Genomic DNA, 20,336 nt, shown 5'->3' on the forward strand with positions numbered 1-20,336 from the left:
TATATCTGGCTTCTAAAATAATCAGTTATAGATATGCTAAGACAACTTAATTATTTACACTACAGATTTCTGGTTCTGGTTTTGTTTCATGTCTTATGGACTTTGGATTCTGTGTATGATTTATTGTTTTTGTTATATAACTTTGTGTAAATTAAAGAACGGTATAGTTAATCTATCTTGAGTTAACTAGGTCTTGTATATAAATTCTTGCAAGAAATTTATTGCTTGCTAAGAGAAGCTTATTTTCAATGCATTTGTACTCATAATTTGGGTTAACTTGGTAGCACTGCTGTTTTGTGTTTTTGTTTATTTTTTGTACCTCCCCGCAGCATTATCTATTCATAGACTGGTGTAACTTTTAAAACTTTTATTCTAGTTCACTTTTTCTCATAACATGCATCATCTAACAAAGTTGGATATTTACTGTGGTTTCTTATTTTGTGATTGCAGAATAATCTTCATGAACTCTGGGCCCTTCTCAATTTTCTTCTGTCTGAAATTTTTAGCTCTGTTGAAATTTTTGATGAATAGTTCCAAATATCAGGTGAAATTGAAGTTCTTTGTAGACTGGTCATTTAATCACTTGACATTGTCAAATGTTTCTAAAAATTTCTTTTGTAGGTAAAATGGTTCTATTGGATAAGTTACTTCCTAAATTAAAAGAGCGTGATTCCCGGGTCCTGATATTTTTACAGGTTAGTTTTCTTGAATTACATTTTGTGGGACCTTATATTAATCGCGATAGGAGTTTAACTTCTTAACATTTTTAAATTGAAATTCTGTCCCACCTTAGCAGCTTCTAAACTGATTAACTGTAAAATTTGCAACAAGGCCATGGAGCAAGTGAGCAAGAACCAGGCATTAGTAGATGCTATTGGAGAACCAATAGTTAAAGCTCAGGATCGTGCTCATAGGATTGGACAGAAGAAATAAGTACAAGTTTTTCAATTTTGCACGGAGGTTTGTAATTGTTGTGCATTATTACTATGTTCACTATTATCTATGCTTTTCTAGATAGGCAGCATACATATAAGGCACCTAACTGGATATATCTAATTTTAAAAAAATTGCAATACATGCTGTCTATAATGCAACTTATAAAATTATTACAATATCAAGATAAAACCTATTGATATTAATCTAGAATGAATGCCATTGTCAGCATTAGTCATTATAGATAAACTAAAAGCCTGTATATCTAGTAAGTGTGACATCTCACTTGTATTGGCACAAAGTTTCTATAAATATCCGACAAGATATATACCCAACTCTGGCACAACAACCAATTTGAAGCACTGAATTTATACTTTTGGTTGGTCTTAATATCTTGTACAATGAAAATCCACAGTATACAATTGAAGAGAAAATAATTGAAAGGTCTTAATATCTTAACATTATCTTTTTTCTCATTCTGTGCCACAGTTGAGCAGAAATGGATGTGGATCCTTCGATGTTCCCACGTGAATTGATGACAATCCAAAGAATTGCAATTGGGTCTCCTGGAGAGGCTGCTCAGCCTGATGCAATTAGAGCAGCATTTGCAGAATTCTTCTCAATACTTATTTTTTATTTTGCTGCTGAAGGCTCTGGCATGTCAAACAAAGCACCATAAGGAACACTACAACAAAATAGCATTTTGGCGACGTTTTTTTTTTTAATGTTTGGTGACGGTTTTAACTGTCACTAAATAGTTTTGCGACAGTTAAAAAAAGCGTCGCAGATTTGAGCGTCGCCAGCTGACATAGTGACGGTTTTGGACCACCGTTGGTAAGGAGTGTCGCTAAATTGTTTGTGACGGTTTTTAAAGTATAAAACCGTCACTAATTTGTAACACATGTAAAGATATTTTTTATGCTGTATTTCGCGACGTTTTGAAACTGTCGTTAAATTACTAAATTTTATGACAGTTTTTTCTTATATTTTATGACAATTTGAAACCGTCACTAAGATACTAGTTCTTATGACTTTTTTAGACATATTTAGTGACTATTTAAACTGTCATAATATTTTTAGTGACAGTTTTTCGATTTAAAACCGTCACTAAGTTACTTATTTCTGTGACAATTTTTTCCTGTATTTAGTAACTGTTTTAAAATGTCATAATCTCTCCAACATTAAAGCTTTTTTTATTAAATATTGCAAAAAATATTTCTATTTTAAATAATAATATTATTTGTCTACCAACAAAATAATAAATGACATTATATTTAAACAAATTTAAACTAAATCCCACAAGTTTTACAAAAATAGCAACAATGTATTTCAAAAGTTGAATTTGATAAGTTTTACATAGTCATAATCCATAAAATGTAAATTTAAAAAATTCTAAATTAATCCAAACATGTAAAGCTAAAGCTATCAATTGTACTTGTAACTTAATCCTCAACTTTTCTCCGCAACTTCGCTTCACCTTCAACCTCAATAGTATCAACTTTAGCAATTGCTTCACAAGCAATTCTTTAACACAAGAAACTCTCTCTTGTCCTCTTCAACAATTTCTTGTGATCCTCCTGAAGACCCAAATAAGACAAATCATGCATCAATGAATAATATTCTAGATGAACAAAATAATATTATAATAACTGAAACACAAAAAACTATAAAAAAATTTCCAAAATGATATACTGGCTTACCCATTGAACCTGCATAATTCATCAAATAAGTTAAGAAGCTGAGCTCCCCTGTACTCATGTTCTGCTCAGAGCAAAGAAGATAACAAATGAGGAATAAGAATATAGAAACAAGTCTCAACTTAATAATTGACTAGCATTATAGATTAAACAATAATATGACAAATGCAAAAGTGTAAATGAAAATATCATCAGAGATGAAAACATCCTAGCCTAGGAATAGTAAAAGCACGTAGTTTTCTTCAACATGCAGGATGAACAGGAATATAGATTAGTCAAACCAAAAACTCTTTTATGAAAGCTTCAAGTGAATCATCAATCATCATGCAGTGCAAAGTGCACAATGAAGGAACCCATTTACTCAGTGCCACATAGGAAAGAAGTTGGGGAACCAAATATCACAATCATATATGCTTGTATGTAAGTAATGCAACCAGGTATATTCTCTAGTATTGGAAGCATATAAGGCATATACAAGCGTTAACTAATATACCGCAGAAATTAGAATCACTCCTACATAAAACTCATATACAAGTGTTGACTAATGAAATTAGAAACCAACCTGCTCTATGGTTTTAAAGAAGCTTAGATGATTGTCTTCAAGTTTATTCTGATGCCATCGCAATTATTAAAGAAGCCATTGAAGATTACAAGGCTAAGCGTTATGCTGATTCTAATGTGAAGCTAAGCTCTGTTATTGATGCCTCTACGACGTGCGAAGATGGATTCAATCAAAGAAACAGTGTCGTTTCACCGTTAACCAAACGAAACAAGGACACTATTCTGCTTGACAAGGGAGTTCCTAACAATGACTATTTAAATTATCAAATCCACAAAGACAAGCACACATAAACCACAACACAATAGAAAACACTGCAACAAGACGCTTTATTTGAAATCAATGACATAAGCAATGAAACAGGAACAGAATGCAATTAAACCATGTCATTCTTCCTTTGACTCTGATTCTGCATAGCCTGCATGGTTAAATATTATGTTAGTGTTCTCTTTGTAGAATCCAATAACGTCTTGCATAGCCTGCATTCAAACGCAGCAAGTCACTTCTGTAGCTTTTTTTAAATGATTAAGAAAGCATGTAATCGTGCATGAGCGACGACAAACTCTCGGATCATAAATTCTTGGACCCTTTTTCTAGGGTGTGGAAGGAGAAAGGGCAGAGCAAGAGAGGATACCTTCCATGGTGTATTGAATGGATTAGTTAAACAACTAATAAACTAAATAACTGACCTTAAGGCCATCTGGTGAAAAGCAAGCCAAACCACCAGCCTGGGAAATATTTGATGCACCACTGAAGCAAGTACATACAATTCGATTGAAGTCCTTGGCAACAGGAAATCCATCAGAAAACAACAACTGCTTCGGAATCACAGTCCAACCCAGTCAAACTCCAGTGAACCTGGCATACTTGCTAAATAACGAAACCTCAAGGGAAACCTGCAATTTGCCATAACCACTCAGTCATACACACAGATATCCAACAGAAATCAACAGTATTCGTCAAATGTAAAAAGCAGTTTCATAGTTGAATTACAAACTTTTGGCAACTTTTAACAAAATTTTATACTAATGTTGAACAACTTTCCTGATGATATAACTTTGTTCAGACAAAATATTCATTAGATCTAAGCTACAACTTCTCATGAGTCATGCAATAAACAAGAAACTTTCAAGGAAGGAAACGCCTATTACAATAACCAAATGCAAAAGGCATGGAACTTGTTTCCAAATAATTGACATTATCTGCATTTTATTATAAGCCATGCACTCTTAAGTATCATAACTGCAGTTAAGAATGAAGATAAGGACAGATTTTTAAACATCAAATCATAATACAGACTGACCTCTTTGGCTCCGGGAATTTCAAAGATCGAGCGTGGATTGTCACCAGAGATGTACATTGCAAACTTATTATAGACCCATTGTCCTTAGCAAACTTAACAAGTTGGGTCAATTTCTCTCTTGTTGCCGTAGCACCGGTAGGGTTGTTTGGCGAGCAGAAAAAGATGATATCTGGTCGGGAAATAGAAGACAAATCAGAGAAAAAACCATTTTCTGGGTTACATCACATGTATTTGATGTTTGCAAACTTCTCAACATCCTTCTGGTAGTAGCCAGTCTGGCCCATAATTACACTCGAGTCTACATAGGCCTGCATATTAATTAAAAGTGGCATTATTTACAGAGAATAGCTACAAAGGTCAGTAACCAACTTGAGTTGGCTGAGTGGTCAGCTCACTCGTCCGCTTAAGCAAGTGTCGGGAGTTCGAACCGTGCATGCAGCAACTCATTGGCCAGCAGCAGACCCTTAAATGGAGCTCATATCTGCGATGGATTAGTCCTTAACCTGTACAAATCTAAAAGCATATTAACATGTTTGTGTTAGTCATAGACATATTGCAAAAATAGAAAATGAAATAAGTGAAATTTCTCTTACATGATTAGAGAACCAATCAACAAATTCTCTATGAACCTTTTTGTCTATCTCAGTAGTATCCCTTGTTCGGCTTCTTAATGTTTTCTTCACAATATCTCTATAATCCCTAAGATAGTTATCAACTGCACGACAATTTGTCAAAACATGCCTATGAGCCTGCCTCTTCTCAATTGGTGATAAAGTAAAATATGTGAAACCAGTATTTGATTCTCCAACTTGAGGAAACAGCTTAGATATTCATGAATTGGGATATATCTGGGTAGGCTCATTACCAACACGCTTACGTCGATTCCATATTGTCTCAATATTGTCCAGGTATCTTGAACAAAATGTAAGGATCTCTTGCATAAGATAACCTTCAGCAATAGAGCCCTCTGGTTGTGCTTTATTACGCACATAAGATTTTAGTTGTCCCAAGTACCTATTAATTGAGCCAAAACTGTTAATATTAATAGGAAACTTATACACTATTTTAAAATCAAGGTAAAGAAATTTATTCTTTGTTACCTTTCTATCGGATACATCCACCGGTAGTGTACAGGACCTCCAAGCTTAACTTCTTCAACAAGGTGAACCACCAAATGAATCATAACTGTAAAAAAGGATGGAGGAAATAACATCTCCATATGGCATAGAGTGAGCACAATTTGATCTTGCAACTTGTCTAAATCCTTAATAATCAATCTTTTTTCACATAACTTCCTAAAGAACGAGCACAATTCAATCAAGATTGCTGAAACTTCACTAGACAAACTCGTTCGCATGGCTAATGGTAGCAATTGTTGCATTAATATGTGATTATCATGGCTTTTTAGCATCCCATTGATCTTAAGGTTGTCAACATCAATGCACCTAGATATGTTACTTGAATACCCGTCTGGCACACTAATATTTTTTAAAGTTGACAGAAAAGCCTTCTTGCCTTTATTAGTCAGTGTAAAGATAGCTGAAGCGTACTTTCCATTCTCATCTGGCCAAAGATCTTGTTTACAGCCTAAAGCTTTAAGATCTTTTCGAGCATTGAGGTGGTCTTTTGACTTGGTGCTGTCATTTAGCAACGTGTATATCACATTATCACATACATTTTTTTCTATATGCATCACATCAAGATTGTGACACAATAGGTTATACTTCCAATAGGGAAGTTCAAAAAAAATGCTTTTCTTCCTCCACTGCTTAGCACCTTCTGCAGCACGCTCACCACGTCTTCTTTTCCCCCTAACTTTTGCCTCTTCTTTTCTACCAAATGTGACATTGATGTCCTTGACTTGCTCAAGTATATCAAGACCAGATAACCTCTTCGGTGGATTGCGAAATTCTTGCTCTCCATTAAATCGAACCCTATTCAATCTAAACCGATGCCTTTGATTAAGAAAACGACGATGTCCTATGAAACATGATTTTCTACTATGAGGAAGTTGAAAAGGAACAGAGTCGAAGTTACAAGATGGACAAGCAAGTCCAGTGTACGTGTTCCACCCAGAGAGAATTCCTAACCCAAGAAAGTCACTTATAGTCTACATCAACGCCGCATGCAATTTGAACGCCTTTTTCTCAAAAGAATCATATGCATCCACGCCCTCATTCCATAACTCTTTTAGCTCTTTGATCAACGGTTGTAAGTAGACATCTATATTGTTTCCTGGCATCTTTTTTCCAGGAATTATCATTGAAAGAATAAAATATGTTTGCTTCATACAGATCTAAGGAGGAGTGTTGTAAAGAATGAGAATAACCGGCCAGGTACTAGAATTTGCATTCATACTACGATAGGGATTAATACCATCAGTAGCTAATGCCAAACGTATATTTCGTGGATCCTCTGCGAATGAAGTGTTTTTTAAATCAAACATCTTCCAAGCTTCTGAATCTCTAGGATGCGTCATTACACCATCTTCCTTAGGAGCAACATCATGCCATCTCATGGCCTCGGCTGTCTTTGAAGACAAAAATAACCTTTGCAAACGAGGTTTTAGTGGAAAGTAACGAAGAACTTTAGCAGGCACCTTCTTCCTAATATTCCCATCATTTGATTCTTGAATCTCACCACCCTTTGTATCTAGTTTCCATCTAGACCTGTTGCAAACTTTACACATTTCTTTCTCCTTGTCTTCACCCCAATACAGCATGCAATTGTTCGGGCATGCATGTATCTTCTCATAATTCATACCAAGCTTCAAGATAGTTTTCTTTGCTTCATAAAATGAACTCGGAATCTTTGCATGTTCAAATGCATCATGTAAGAGTTCAAATATCATCGACATTGCCTTGTCAGTCATCCCACATATACACTTAATATGATACATCTTCACCAAAAAGGACAATCTTGAATATCTTGTACACCCTTCATACAAAGGTAGTTCTGCATGACTTGCTAATTCTTCAAACTCCGCTGCATCAGCTACATCTGGCATCACTCTTTCAACTCCATCAATGTCTTCATCTGACTCTAATGAGACTTCATTTGCCCAGTGCATATCAGTTCCAAAAGCATCTCCAAGCATGTCATGAATAGAATCTTGATTAAAATCATCAAAAGCATTTGAAGCATCACTATTTGAGACGTTACTACTGGGATCCCCTACCTCAGTCTCTCCGTGATAAAACCAAAGTGTATATTCTTTCGGGAATTGGGTACATATCAAGTGATCGTACATCTCACCCTTTGTCACTTTTTTCTAAAACCGCACTTCAAACAAGGGCATACAGTTGCTTCAGCTAAACTATTTTCGAAGGCAAAATCAATAAACCTCTTAACCCCTCGCTCATACTCTATTGAGTTTCGTGGCTTTGTGATCCATGACTTATCCATTGAACCAATATAAGAATATTCCTTCAAATTTCAAACAAGAGTATATCCTTAATTCTATCTACAATGCAATAAATACTAAACTATGAAAAGTATCATGCAATAAAAATATAGTTTGTACAGTAGTAAAAATAAATATAAACTAAGAAAAAAACTAACTGAATGTGGCGATGCCGCAAGGAAGCTCCACCTTCTAACTCTCTCACTTCCAACAATACTTATATGAATCTTCTCTCTGCATTCATATAGAAAATTCTAATGAGAAAATTCCAGGTTGACTTCAAGGACTAAATAAATATAAACCTTCATTTTCACTTGACCTTAAAATTTCACCGCGTGGGCCAGAGATTATTATCAACGAAAGCAAGCAAATACAAGTCAAACCATGATGTGCACAAGGCAAGACCACATATCTACGTCAATCATATTAGATATACATTATTAAAATAGTACAATAAGATATTTTTTTTAAAATTATCTATCATTTAGTCTTTAATCATATATATATGGAAAATGCTTTAATTAAATTGTAAACTGAATAGCTGCACGGAACTGCATTGAAGAATATTGGAAAGTTAAAAAGTGGAAGAGAGAATAAGTTATATGCTAAAGGACATAGTAAATGTAAAGAACTGGTTTGCAAATGTTATCTGGTATCCTCCTATAACTTTTGTACCTTGCTGATAGCAGTTCTTACAATCTTTTGCTTTTCTCAAAATGGAACAATGGCACTAAGTTCCTAAATTGGAAAAAAAATACAAAGCACAAAGAAAATAAGTTAGAACTCCAATACAGAAAAAATATAATTCATATATCAAGATTGATAGCAATATCTTGTTTTGTTTAATTAAGTTCATTTTATCAAAGAAATAAAATGATGAAAGCCTGGGTGATTATTTACTATAGAATAATAAATTTTAGCAACATAGTTACACAATCAGTGATATAATGTAAGGACTATTACTTAACAAAATAAAGAAATAGTAGAATAAGCTAATTATGAAATAAGACTCTGGTTTAATATATCTGGAGTGTGCTACATGTATGTACGGATAACCTTCTTAGCTAAGGATTAATAAAAGATGTGACTCCCCTAAATTTACTTAAATTGATAACTAGCAGTAGTTGAAGATAAGATTTGTTTACGAGTCAAGAAGTGCTTTTGGTATAAACAAGGCCTTTCAGGAGAAATTCAAGTGTTTGGTTCCCAGGAAGGTGGTGAAATAGTTTCTTTAATATCTTTTCTAAGAAGCTCAAGTTTTTTGCTTCAACAAAAGTTCTACTATAAATCGTTGCCCCCAGAAGAAGCACTACCCAAAAATGCAGTAAGAAGCATGCAATCGTAATACAAACTCATTGCTTTCTTATGCCTTTTGTATGAAATTAGTCCATTTATTTTCACTATGAATTAAAATGTGAAAAATTAGTCCATTTATTTTCACTATGAGTTCTGAATTTAGTATTATGCAGTATCCATCAACAAATTTACAATCTACAAGAGCAAGAGCTGCCAAGAACCATATTTATGCTGACCTGTTTCCATAGTTCTTCAGCTTCCCTTGTGCGACCATGCATTTTTGTCCGATCAGAGATTGCTATAGCCCAATTGTAGAAAGCCTAAAGTTTGATAGAGGGAAAAAATTGTGTTTTATGTCTATAAAGGTGTTTTAATTAAATCACATGCAGCATGGAGTAGATAATTAAATTAAAACAAAATGCCTAAATGGATCAAATCTTTCTCTAACCCGCATTTCCATCAGCAGCATTAACACAAAATTATAAAAAAATAATAAAAAGGAAGCTAAACATACAAGCAGTATTCCATTATGGACAATTTCTAACGCGAACAAAGGGTAACAATATAAAAAAAATAAAGAAAAGGGTGTAACAACATTCGCTACCAGCAGACCTGAACCAAAAGAGCTTCACCGAACGTCCTGAAATCTGTGTCATAGAGAGGTTCAATTGTTAAACCAAAACCAAAAGCAGAGCCAGCCAAATTGAGTTTTCCTATTCAAAGCTCAAATTCCTCTTCTGTAGAAACCATTACCTTTTAAAAGCATCAAGAAAGAGAATTCATAAACACTAAGTACCAAAAAGTACAAAAGATCGTTTCCAAACTTTAAAGCAAATAATTTTATCTATCTTAACCATTAATTGTTTCATCTTCTTGTTCATCGATATTGTGGCATTAATAAGGAAAATATGTGAATAATCTTCTTATTCATTATATTTTATTACCAATTCTTAGAACCTTGTGTTGTGAATCTCTAGTAAAATTGATTAGCATTTATTCTTACTATGACAAATTTCTTTTAGAATAATTAATTAATACTTCTTAATATTAGAAGAAATCTGTTCATGCTAGTAAGGTTCCACCTAACTAAATAGTAATAATCAATGAAGACCAAATAATAATACCTTTTTGACAGGTCAACCTTTTCAGATTTTACATTTATTCTTCTCAAGAGCTTCTCAAATTTTGCTTCAGCTTCAGTGGTTCTTCCTCTCTGAAAAATACCTCTAACAAAGTAAGATCAACACTTAAATACTAGATTTACAAGATGATGAATGACTTCGGTTATCATAGTAATATTAACTAATAAATAAAATGAAATTTAAATACTTGAAAATTTTCTAAAACATCTCGAAACAAGTTCATCTGGCTATTAAGATCCTTTTTGGCAGAATCCTTGCCACGGGATGAATGAGACTGTTTAGCCCAAAAATCGCACAGCACGATATTTCACTATAACTGAAACTTGAAAGTAGTAACCAGTAGTAGTAAGTATTGAAAGGATAATGACAAACAAAAAAGAATTCTCAAAATTGTTCATTAATAGTACTCAGAAACTCGGTTAAAATGGAGCACAAATTAAACCAAGATCCACTAACAATATCATTCTATAGACCTAACACAAAAGAAAATAGGTTGAAGCATTTCATCGAACATGTTGAGTGCAGGTAAAATTAAAATGATATAAGAGAATTCAAAGAAACAATCGCAAGTATGAACATGAGGATATAATCATAACAGTAAATTGCAGCAACAACAAAGAAATTGCAGGAAAAAATATAGTAAAAGAACAAGTAAATACTCACTATCAGTGTTCAGTGGGGTTGGAAAAGAAGAAAAAAATCGCTAAATGGAGAATTAGGGTAAGGTTCGCACACATAAAATAGGAGAAGAGAAAGGACGACGCGGGGGACGACGAACAGTGAAAGGCGAGCGCGAAGCGCAACGGTGAACAGCGAACGCGACTGCGACGCAGCGACGGTGAACGGCGAACACACTGTGACGGTGAACGGTGAATGCGATCTGCGACGGTGAAGGTAATGGTGTTACTTTTCCTGTTTCTCGTCTCTTCTCATTTCATCTCAAACAGCAGAGTAAAAGGAAGAGTGAAGAGAGATAAATTTCATTACTGACGGTCAAAAAAATTATATTATAAGTGTCACAATGTTAATTAATGGAGACCCTTAGAATTAGGGTCACAAATTTAGTGTAGCTATATAACTAATTTGGTGTAGTGGAAATTACTTTTTCTTTGGTGATCAACTCTTCTAAATCAAACCTATCAGGTTCAAGAAGAATTCATGCACATATGGTTGATAGATGTTGATACATGTCCATTTTTTGAGAAAGAATCCAGTTAATCTTTCTGTAATATATGTAAAATTGTGTAAAATTTAGTATGGTTGAACAATATACTGAGGATTATAGTTGATAATACACTTTGTTTATGTTTTGAATTATATTGACTTGCTTGTTTATAATAATTTTCTTTTAATTTTATAATACGATGAATTTGTTTATTTATTGTAATATTATAAATATTCAAATACAAATTAGATAAAAATTTGTATTAAATTTATATTTATTTTGTATGAAAACAAGTTTATTTTATAATTGAAAAAATAAAAAAAATCTATTTTTAGTTTACTGACAGATTTATAGACGGATTTTCTGTCTGTAATAAGAGTGTGAGATGATTTTCCAAGGTTAAATTACAGACAGAAAATCTGTCGGAAAATTCGTCTGTAATTACAGACGAAAAAATCCGTCGGAAAGTTCGTCGGTAATTACAGACGGAAAATTCGTTAGAAAATTCGTCTGTAATTACAGAAGAAAAATCCGTCGAAAAATCCGCCTGTAATTATAGACGGAAAAATCCGTCGGAAAATCCGAGAAAATCCGTCGGAAAATCTGCCTGTAATTACAGACGAAAAATCCGTCGGAAAGTTCGTCGGCTTCGGGAAATGAATGGAGAATTTACAAAGGAAAAATCCGTTGGTAACTGGTAAAAATCCGTCGGTAATTTTTCGACGGAAAAAAATTCGTCGGTAAATAATTTCCGACGAGGCTTTTACAGAGGGACAAAATCCATCGGTAACCAAAAATCTGTCTGTAATATATACCAAATCTGTCTATAAATCTGTCTGTATTAAGCCATTTTCTAGTTATGTTATGATTAATATTTTTTGGGTTTAGTTAATGATAGCTACTGTTTTAATTTTTTATATATGTATAAATGAATGTAATTTATATAATTTTACACTCAAATATATTAATCTACCAAAAAAATATAAGAGTATTGATTTTCTGAAAGAATAATCTCAGGCACGTAATTAATTAACAAGATTCTTGGTGAAAAAGTCAATCAAATTAAATATCATCTAATATATTTTCTCTACCTTGTTGTCAAGTTATATATATGTAGATTCATAGAGATATATATTTTTCAGTTTTTATGTGCTAAATTTTTTGTAATAAATAATTTTATGATATAATATCATAATTTATTATTTAAAAAAATTAATATAAAATAATAAATTTGAAATATTAAAATAAGTAATTTTATAACAATAATTTTTTCATAAATTAAAAACATATCTATTTCATTGTACTTTGGTTAATATGACACTTGTGATAATAAAAAAAATAATTCTAAGAAGTTAATTTTTTCAACTAATATTAACTAATTTTTAAAATTTTATTTTATTTATTTTAAATTTTATATCTTAAATTATGAATTTTTAACTTTAAATTTTAAATTAGTAAATTATAATAGAATGAACTCTAAATCATCTAAAAAGTAAAAGTTTTTAGAACTAAAATGAAAAATAGTTAATATTAATTAACTATAAAAATTAATTCTTTATACTTTTTCTTAAAATAAATATTCTTAACAACAATAATAGTAATAATTATTTTAAAATAAAATTAATTATTGTGTACTTTTGTTTTGTATTAATTATTGGATATATGTGTACAACTAATTAAGAATACAACCCAACAGACAAAGAATTTTATTAGCGGGGAGGAGGCTAGGGATATGCATGGTGGGTGGGGAGGATGAGGAGAATATCGTGGTGGAAGATGGAGAGGACACGGTGGCGGTAGTGGATGTGCTCGCTGATAAAATGCTCCGGCGAATATGTGTCAAACTACAAAATATATGTGGACGCATTGATCTATATAGTTATATGAGAAAATATAGATAAATAATGTAAATATTGAATAACGTGAACAACGGTTTAAAAAAAGGTTAAATTAATTATTAAAATTAGATTCTCAATTTATTAGAATAATTAATTTTCAAATTTAAATTATTAGGGTTAGGCAACGTAACCTCCTTTTAATATACCGTCACATCACGTTCTCATTTCATCTCAACACTCTTACGCTCCTCCACTCACACTGTTGTTCATCCCGATCCTCACCTCCGTCAGTCAACTGGACACGCCTCCCCCTCCGACGCTCACTCCAACGCGCCTAGCTCCCACCCACTGCGAATCCACTACTGCCCTGCTGTTTTCGTGCCACTCTTCATTCTCCTCTGATGAGGTTAGCAAAGATTGTACAGCTTTATTCTCTTAATCATTTCTTCTTCTTCGTCCAATCCTTTATCCTCATCGGTTGAAGGAACAGCAGCAGTGTTAATCATTGCGTGATTTTCTATATCAATAACCACTTGAGTTAGCGATTGCGTGAACTACCACGAACTTCATTACATACTCCATTCATGTTCTTGTGTGATATATATGTATGTCCGAACGAATTTTAGTTTGAGCAGAGAATTAAAGAACTAGAGAGAAAAAGACTAAAAAAAGAATTTGAGATTATAAAATTGTTTTTGAATTATAATTAGGCAGAGTCTTATATAGCTCTAAAAATGAAAGAACAGAAGACTCATTATTCACAACAACCCAGCCAAAATATCTCAACCAACTCTACTAGCAATAACAAACTCTAACGAATTTTTCTTCCTCTAATTGACTAATCTGTATCCTTTTCACCCCCTTCAAACTCAAGATTGGTTTTGGAACCACTCTGAGTTTGCTCTTCAACCGCTTGAAAGTGACAATAGTAAGGGTTTTGGTCAAAATATTTGCAATTTGCTCACTTCTCGAAATGTGGACTACATGCAATAACCTTTTGGTAAGTTTGTCTCAAATGACTTGAATATCTAGCTAAAAATATTTTATCTTGTCATGTACTATTAGATTATAAGCTAAGAGAATTGTGTTCATGTTATCACACAAATTATAGGAGCAGTCTGTAACTTTATTCCAAGTTCCATCAACAAATTTATGAGCCAAAAATGTCCCCTTCACATGCAGCCAAGTTCCTGAACTCTACTTCAGTGGAAGATTTAGAGATTATGTTTTGTTTCCTGCATGACCAGCTAATTAAGTTAGTTTCCAAATATATACAGTACCCAGAGATTGATTTTCAGTCTTCGAGGTCAGCTGCCTAATCAAAATCTAAAAATCTATATATTCTGTAGTCATTGCATGTATGAAAAATTAAATAATGAGTCATTGTTCCTTGCAGGTAGCATAAAATTCGTTTAACAGTCTTCCAATGAGATATCAGTGGCTTGTGCGTGTACTGGCTTACTTTGCAAACAGCAAAAGAAAACTCAGGCCTAGTGATGGTGGCCTACTGTAGAGCTCCCACTACAGACCGATATAAAGTTGGATCTTCGAAATCTTGAGATCCTGATGACAATAGTTGAAGGGAGGAGACCATTGGAGTGGACATGGGAGCAGCTCCTTGCATGCCAACTTTGGATAACAAATTTGTAATATATCTTGTTTGAGATAAATGTAATTGTCCTGCTTGAGTGTGTAAGACTTCAATACCTAAGAAATAACTTAAATACCAAATAAATACATAATACTTTTGCCATCATTTCTAACAAAAAGAAAAGTATCTGATTTTGTATATTAAAAATCAAATTTTTGTAGAGTATGACTAAGTTTCAAAAACCACTCTCGTGGTGCTTGTTTGAGGCCATAAAGACTCTTATTTAATTTACAAACCATGTCTGATGTGCCTTGAATAAATCCTAAAGGTTGTGTCATATAAATAATATGATGTAAATCCTTGTTTAAAAATTCATTATTAAAATCAAATTGGCGTATCACCCAATTCAAAGATAAAGTAATAGATAGAATCACACATATAGTGGCAGGTCTTATAACTGGACTAAAAACTTTCTTAAAATCAAAACCTTCAGCTTGGTGGAACCTTTTTGCCACCAAACGAACTTTGTAATTTTGTATGGTACCATCTGGTTTCCTTTTAATTGTAAAGACCCACTTGCAGCCAATAATATTGGCATGAGGTGGAGGTATAACAAGGGTCCATATTTTGGTGTTCATGAGGACTTTGTATTCCTCTTTCATGGCATCATGCCATTTTAGTACTTTGAAAGCTAAAATAGCATTTTTGGGGGGTAGTTCTTCTATATCGTTAGTGCTAGGTATAGAAGTAGTATATGCTTTAGGTTTTGATATACTACTCTTTGATCTAGTAATCATTTGGTGAGTATTAATAGGGCGTGTGCTGTTGGAAGATAGTGGAATGTCTACTACAGAGGCGCGTTACTGTTGTTATATGGGCTTAGATAACAAGGATTCATCAAGTGGAGAAGTTTGATGAGATGTTAATGGTTGTATAAGATCAGATGAGTTTGAGGATGGGATGGACAGACGGGTTGTTATATGTGGGTCAGTGTTGTCGTTAGATATAGTAGGTGTTCTAAGTGGAGACAGAATTGGTTGTATAGTTGGTATTCAAGGAAGGTAGCAAAAATCACGTCTTTACTCGTATAAACGGACGATGTTACGAGTTCGCAGGTCATCCCCGTTCCCGTTTCTACTTCCGCGCCTGGTGAAGCTGGAATTCATGGAATCGCCGTGGAAGATCGTGAAATCGTGCAATCGTGTCGTCTCCATCGCGTCAAAGGAAAGAAAATCCAGAAGAAGAGGATTTGCGGGTTTGAGACGACCCGGCTGACCCAACCTGAATCCCACTAAAAACTCTTCGATTTCTGTTGCACTTACTAAGCGGTTACTTATCTCTGCCCTTCTTTTTGAATTCCGACTCTCTCCCACTCTTCCACTACTCTCAATCTCTCATTGACCCATGGTATTCTGCATTTTTTTGAGGTTTTTATTCAAAGGTTTTACACTTTTCTTCTACTATTGTTAGCTTGTTGTCTTCTCAGTTCTTGTCAACACAGCTTTATGAGACTGACTCCATGAGTGTGGTGGCCTCTGCATGATTCATCTCTGTTCTGTGCTTGTGCGCTGCGAACCTGTGGTACCTTGTGCAATCTCATCCGGTAAGTACATAATAAATTAATAACATATTTAGTGATTTATCATTATTACAAATTTACAATTAAAAAATATAATTAGTTTTAGTTTCTTTACCATCATTAATAACCAATAGTGATCAATGAGGTCCATGGATAGAGTGATGAAGAAACTTATGATTTGGATTATTAATATTAAGACAGTTTAAGGTAAAATATCAGCTTATAACTTTCAAGAATTAAAATATCTATATAAAGGTATTGATGCTTTATTTGAAGGTATTGATTTTTGTTTATCTATATAAACTATAAAGACTTGCTTGAAAAGTATATGGAGAGTACTCAGGAGTGTCTTGATGATGTACATGATATTGTCTTTGATAGTGATTCAGATATTGTTACTAAGAAAGTTTAGGAAAATTTTCTTTTGGCATGGATCAATTTCAGCTTGCTCTCTATATTTTTGTTATGCCTTTTGTTTTGTTAATAGTTTAAGGATAAAATAAAAACATGACAGTGATTAATGAATGTGAGTAGTGCTATATCTTACCAAAATCTCTTTCATTCTTAATTTTGTATCTCAAAGATTCCAATATAAATAAGGAGTACCAATATAATACATATATAGTACTGTGCTCAAATATAAGTAGAAAATGTCAACGAAACATAATTGGATTGGAATTTAGGAACCTTGTTTTTAATTTAATTTTTTTGTTCTTAAAGCTTTGCTAGTTAAGTTTTTTAATTGCTACCTACAACCTAAATGCTTACGTAGTTAATTATATATTTGTTTATAAGTTTATTTATTTTAGTGTAGTGAATTTGATATGGACTACAGAATTTTTTTTTTAAAATAATGTGAATTTATTGCTACTGTGTTCTCATTTTAGATTCCATAGATTATAAATTATGTACTTCTATTGTTTAGGTTTAATATGGCTTCAAATGCGGATAATGGCGAAAATAATACTGGAGTTGAAACTGATCGTGGTTGTGCATCCAAGAAGATCGCTAAAAATACTGCAGGAAATAGGAGTGACAAAGCTTGGAAGCATGGAATTTCGGTTGATGGAGATGCCAAAAAAATAAAATGCAAGTATTGTGATAAAGTGGTGACAGGAGGAGTGTATAGGTTGAAACATCATTTGGCAGGAACAAAAAAAGATGTTGAACCTTGCATGGGTGTTTCTGATGAGGTTAAAAAGGATATGTTTGATATTGTTGTTGGTTTGCAAAAAAATTTAGTTAAGAAGACAAGATAATTTGAAGAAAAGATACAAAGTAAAGATGAAGGAGTAGAAGAAGAAGGGGATGCCTTAGTTGGTGAGAAGAGAAGGGGAAAAGAAATACAGACACCAGCAAGTCTCTTTAAGAAAAGGGGTGTGAGCACTCAAACAACAATCAACTCAATTTTTAAGAAGGGCTTAAGGGAAGAGGCGTGTGATGAAATTGCTTCGTTCATCTACAATAATGCTATTCCCTTTAATGTTGCAAGGTCTGAAGAATACTATAACATGTTTGAGAAGGTTGCCCGCCATGGATTAGGATTTAAGCCACCTTCTTATGATGAGTTAAGAGGAAAATTATTGAAGAAGAAGGTAGAGTCAACCAAACTAACATTAGAAGAACATAAAGCTGAATGGAAGAAAATTGGTTGCACTATTATGACAGATGGTTGGACGGATAAAAGAAGGAGAACTATTCTCAACTTTCTTGTGAATAGTCCTAAGGGAACTGTTTTCTTGAAATCCATTAATGCTTCTGATATATGCAAAACAGCTGAAAAGATATTCAAGATGATTGATGAAGTTGTAGAGGAAGTGAGAGAAGAGAATGTGGTTCAAGTTGTAACTGATAATGTAGCTAACTACAAAAAGGCAGGACAAATGTTGATGGAAAAGAGAAAGAATCTTTATTGGACTCCTTGTGCCGCTCATTGCATTGATTTGATGCTTGAAGATTTTGAGAAGAAGCTAGATCTTCACAAAGACACCATTGCCAAAGGAAGAAAGCTAACTACTTACATATATTCTAGGACTTCTCTAATTTCTCTTTTACAACAGCACACCAAAGGAAGAGATTTGGTGAGACCAGGTATGACGCGATTTGCTACGTCCTACCTTACTTTGGGTAGTCTTAATGAGAAGAAGAATCCAATAATTAGAATGTTCATCTCGGATGAATGGAAGGAAAGCAAGTGCTCAAAGACAAGAGATGGGAAAAACATTGAAAATATTGTTTTGGATAAAACATTTTGGAGAAACATTATCCATTGCTTGAGAGGTGCTTATCCTCTTCTTCATGTGCTTCGTATAGTGGATTCAGAGGGTAAGGCAGCTATGGGATATATGTATTCTGAAATTGATCGTGCTAAAGAAAAGATTAAAGATGCTTTTCAAAGTGTTGAACTAAGGTAATAAAACTAGTAATAAGTAAACATTTTTCTCTCAGTTTTATCATTTAATTATTTACTAATTAACTAATTGTCTAATTCACTATTTGTATGTTTTTCTTTAGTTATAAACCTTTGTGGGATATTATTGATGCAAGATGGGACAAGCAACTCTTTAGGCCTTTGCATGCTGCAGGCTATTATTTGAATCCACAAATTCATTATAGTCCTAATTTTAAGGTTGAGTATGATGTTAAAAAAGGACTTTATGATTGTTTGGATATACTTGTGGGAGATCCTGCACTCATTACAATTATTGATAGTCAACTTGAAGATTTCAAGAGTAAGGCTAAATTTTTTGGTAGAGATGTAGCCAAGAATGCTCTCAAAACCAAAACACCCTCACAATGGTGGGATTCTTATGGGGATGAACATCCAGAACTTCAAAAGTTTGCTATCCGTGTCTTGAGTTTGACTTGTAGTTCATCAGGATGTGAGCGCAATTGGAGTGCTTTTGAGATGGTAAACTTTTAATTTGATATTAACTTAGGAATTTATTTTTCTAAACTATAGAATTAGTTAGTTATTCAATTCTATTTTTTTAATTAGCATATGTTAATATATTAAATAAATACTTGTAAATTTTGATATTATTAGGTTCACACGAAAAGAAGAAATCGTTTGAAGACAAGCACAATGAATGATGTTGTTTTTGTGATGACCAATTCAAGATTGGCAAGAAAGAAGCCATCAAGAAATACTGCTGATTATAGCCTTGAAGATTTGGATTCAGATGAAGAATGGATTGTGGAAGATGAAAATATGATGGAAAATATGGAAGAATTTGACACACAAAATGATGTAAACTTAGCCCCTCAAGAAGATAGAGGTAAAGATGGGGGTCCTTTGATTGATTTGGAGATTCCTCTTCTTGATGATGATGCTTTCAATGAGCTTCTCAACTTTTCTCCTAATGAAAATCAAAATGTTGGAGAACATGATGATCATGACTTTAATAAATTGCTTTAGTCTTTATATTTTTTAGTATGATATTCTGTTATCTATTTTATATTTGTGATATGTTATCTTATTTTATATTTGTGACGTTATATATTGTTATTTTGAATTTCAGACTTGTGGTTAGTTTATATTTTTATCTTTGAACTTTACAAATGTTATATTTTATTATATATTTATGCTACTTTATCTTTATTTTATCATTATGTTATTATTTATGATACGTTTGTCAAATTTAAATTCTCATTTTTATTTAAATTATTTAATTTTATCATATTATATTACTCTTATAATTGATATTGATAAATTTATATAATTGGTAGAATCTTACGTTCCGTTTAGTAGAATCTTACGTTTCATTTTACGATTTTACGTTCTACGATTTTTAATTAATTTTCCGATTCTATGTAAAATCTCGATTTTT

General features: G+C 33.0%; 2 protein-coding genes, 1 long non-coding RNA gene and 1 pseudogene across 6 annotated transcripts; 1 reads left to right on the forward strand and 3 right to left on the reverse strand.

The window, feature by feature from the left end:
• Positions 1-3,575: 3,575 nt before the first annotated feature.
• Positions 3,576-4,874, reverse strand: LOC127740491 (probable LL-diaminopimelate aminotransferase, chloroplastic; annotated as a pseudogene).
• Positions 4,875-5,764: 890 nt separating this feature from the next.
• LOC110273906 (uncharacterized) lies at positions 5,765-7,742 on the reverse strand. Its single transcript, XM_052251473.1, has 3 exons — positions 6,869-7,742; positions 5,840-6,577; positions 5,765-5,787 (listed from the first exon to the last, which is right to left on the reverse strand). The coding sequence occupies exons 1-3, from the start codon at positions 7,740-7,742 to the stop codon at positions 5,765-5,767; spliced, it is 1,635 nt and encodes a 544-aa protein (XP_052107433.1).
• Positions 7,743-9,330: 1,588 nt separating this feature from the next.
• On the reverse strand, positions 9,331-11,301 carry LOC107496864 (uncharacterized). Of its 4 annotated transcripts, none has more exons than XR_008001580.1 (4): positions 10,997-11,301; positions 10,316-10,404; positions 9,804-9,838; positions 9,331-9,511 (listed from the first exon to the last, which is right to left on the reverse strand). It is a non-coding gene; the product is annotated as an uncharacterized LOC107496864 (long non-coding RNA). The 4 variants fall into 4 exon arrangements; XR_008001581.1 differs by having other exon boundaries at positions 9,804-9,944; XR_008001582.1 differs by lacking the exon at positions 10,997-11,301 and having other exon boundaries at positions 10,316-10,437.
• Positions 11,302-13,234: 1,933 nt separating this feature from the next.
• On the forward strand, positions 13,235-19,924 carry LOC107496838 (uncharacterized). The gene is made up of 7 exons (XM_052251474.1): positions 13,235-13,376; positions 15,871-15,935; positions 16,043-16,182; positions 17,432-17,699; positions 17,766-18,916; positions 19,021-19,417; positions 19,553-19,924. The coding sequence occupies exons 1-7, from the start codon at positions 13,235-13,237 to the stop codon at positions 19,922-19,924; spliced, it is 2,535 nt and encodes an 844-aa protein (XP_052107434.1).
• The last annotated feature ends 412 nt before the right edge of the window (positions 19,925-20,336 follow it).

This window comes from Arachis duranensis, chromosome 7 (genome assembly GCF_000817695.3).
Source record: "Arachis duranensis cultivar V14167 chromosome 7, aradu.V14167.gnm2.J7QH, whole genome shotgun sequence".
Lineage (NCBI taxonomy): Eukaryota > Viridiplantae > Streptophyta > Magnoliopsida > Fabales > Fabaceae > Arachis > Arachis duranensis.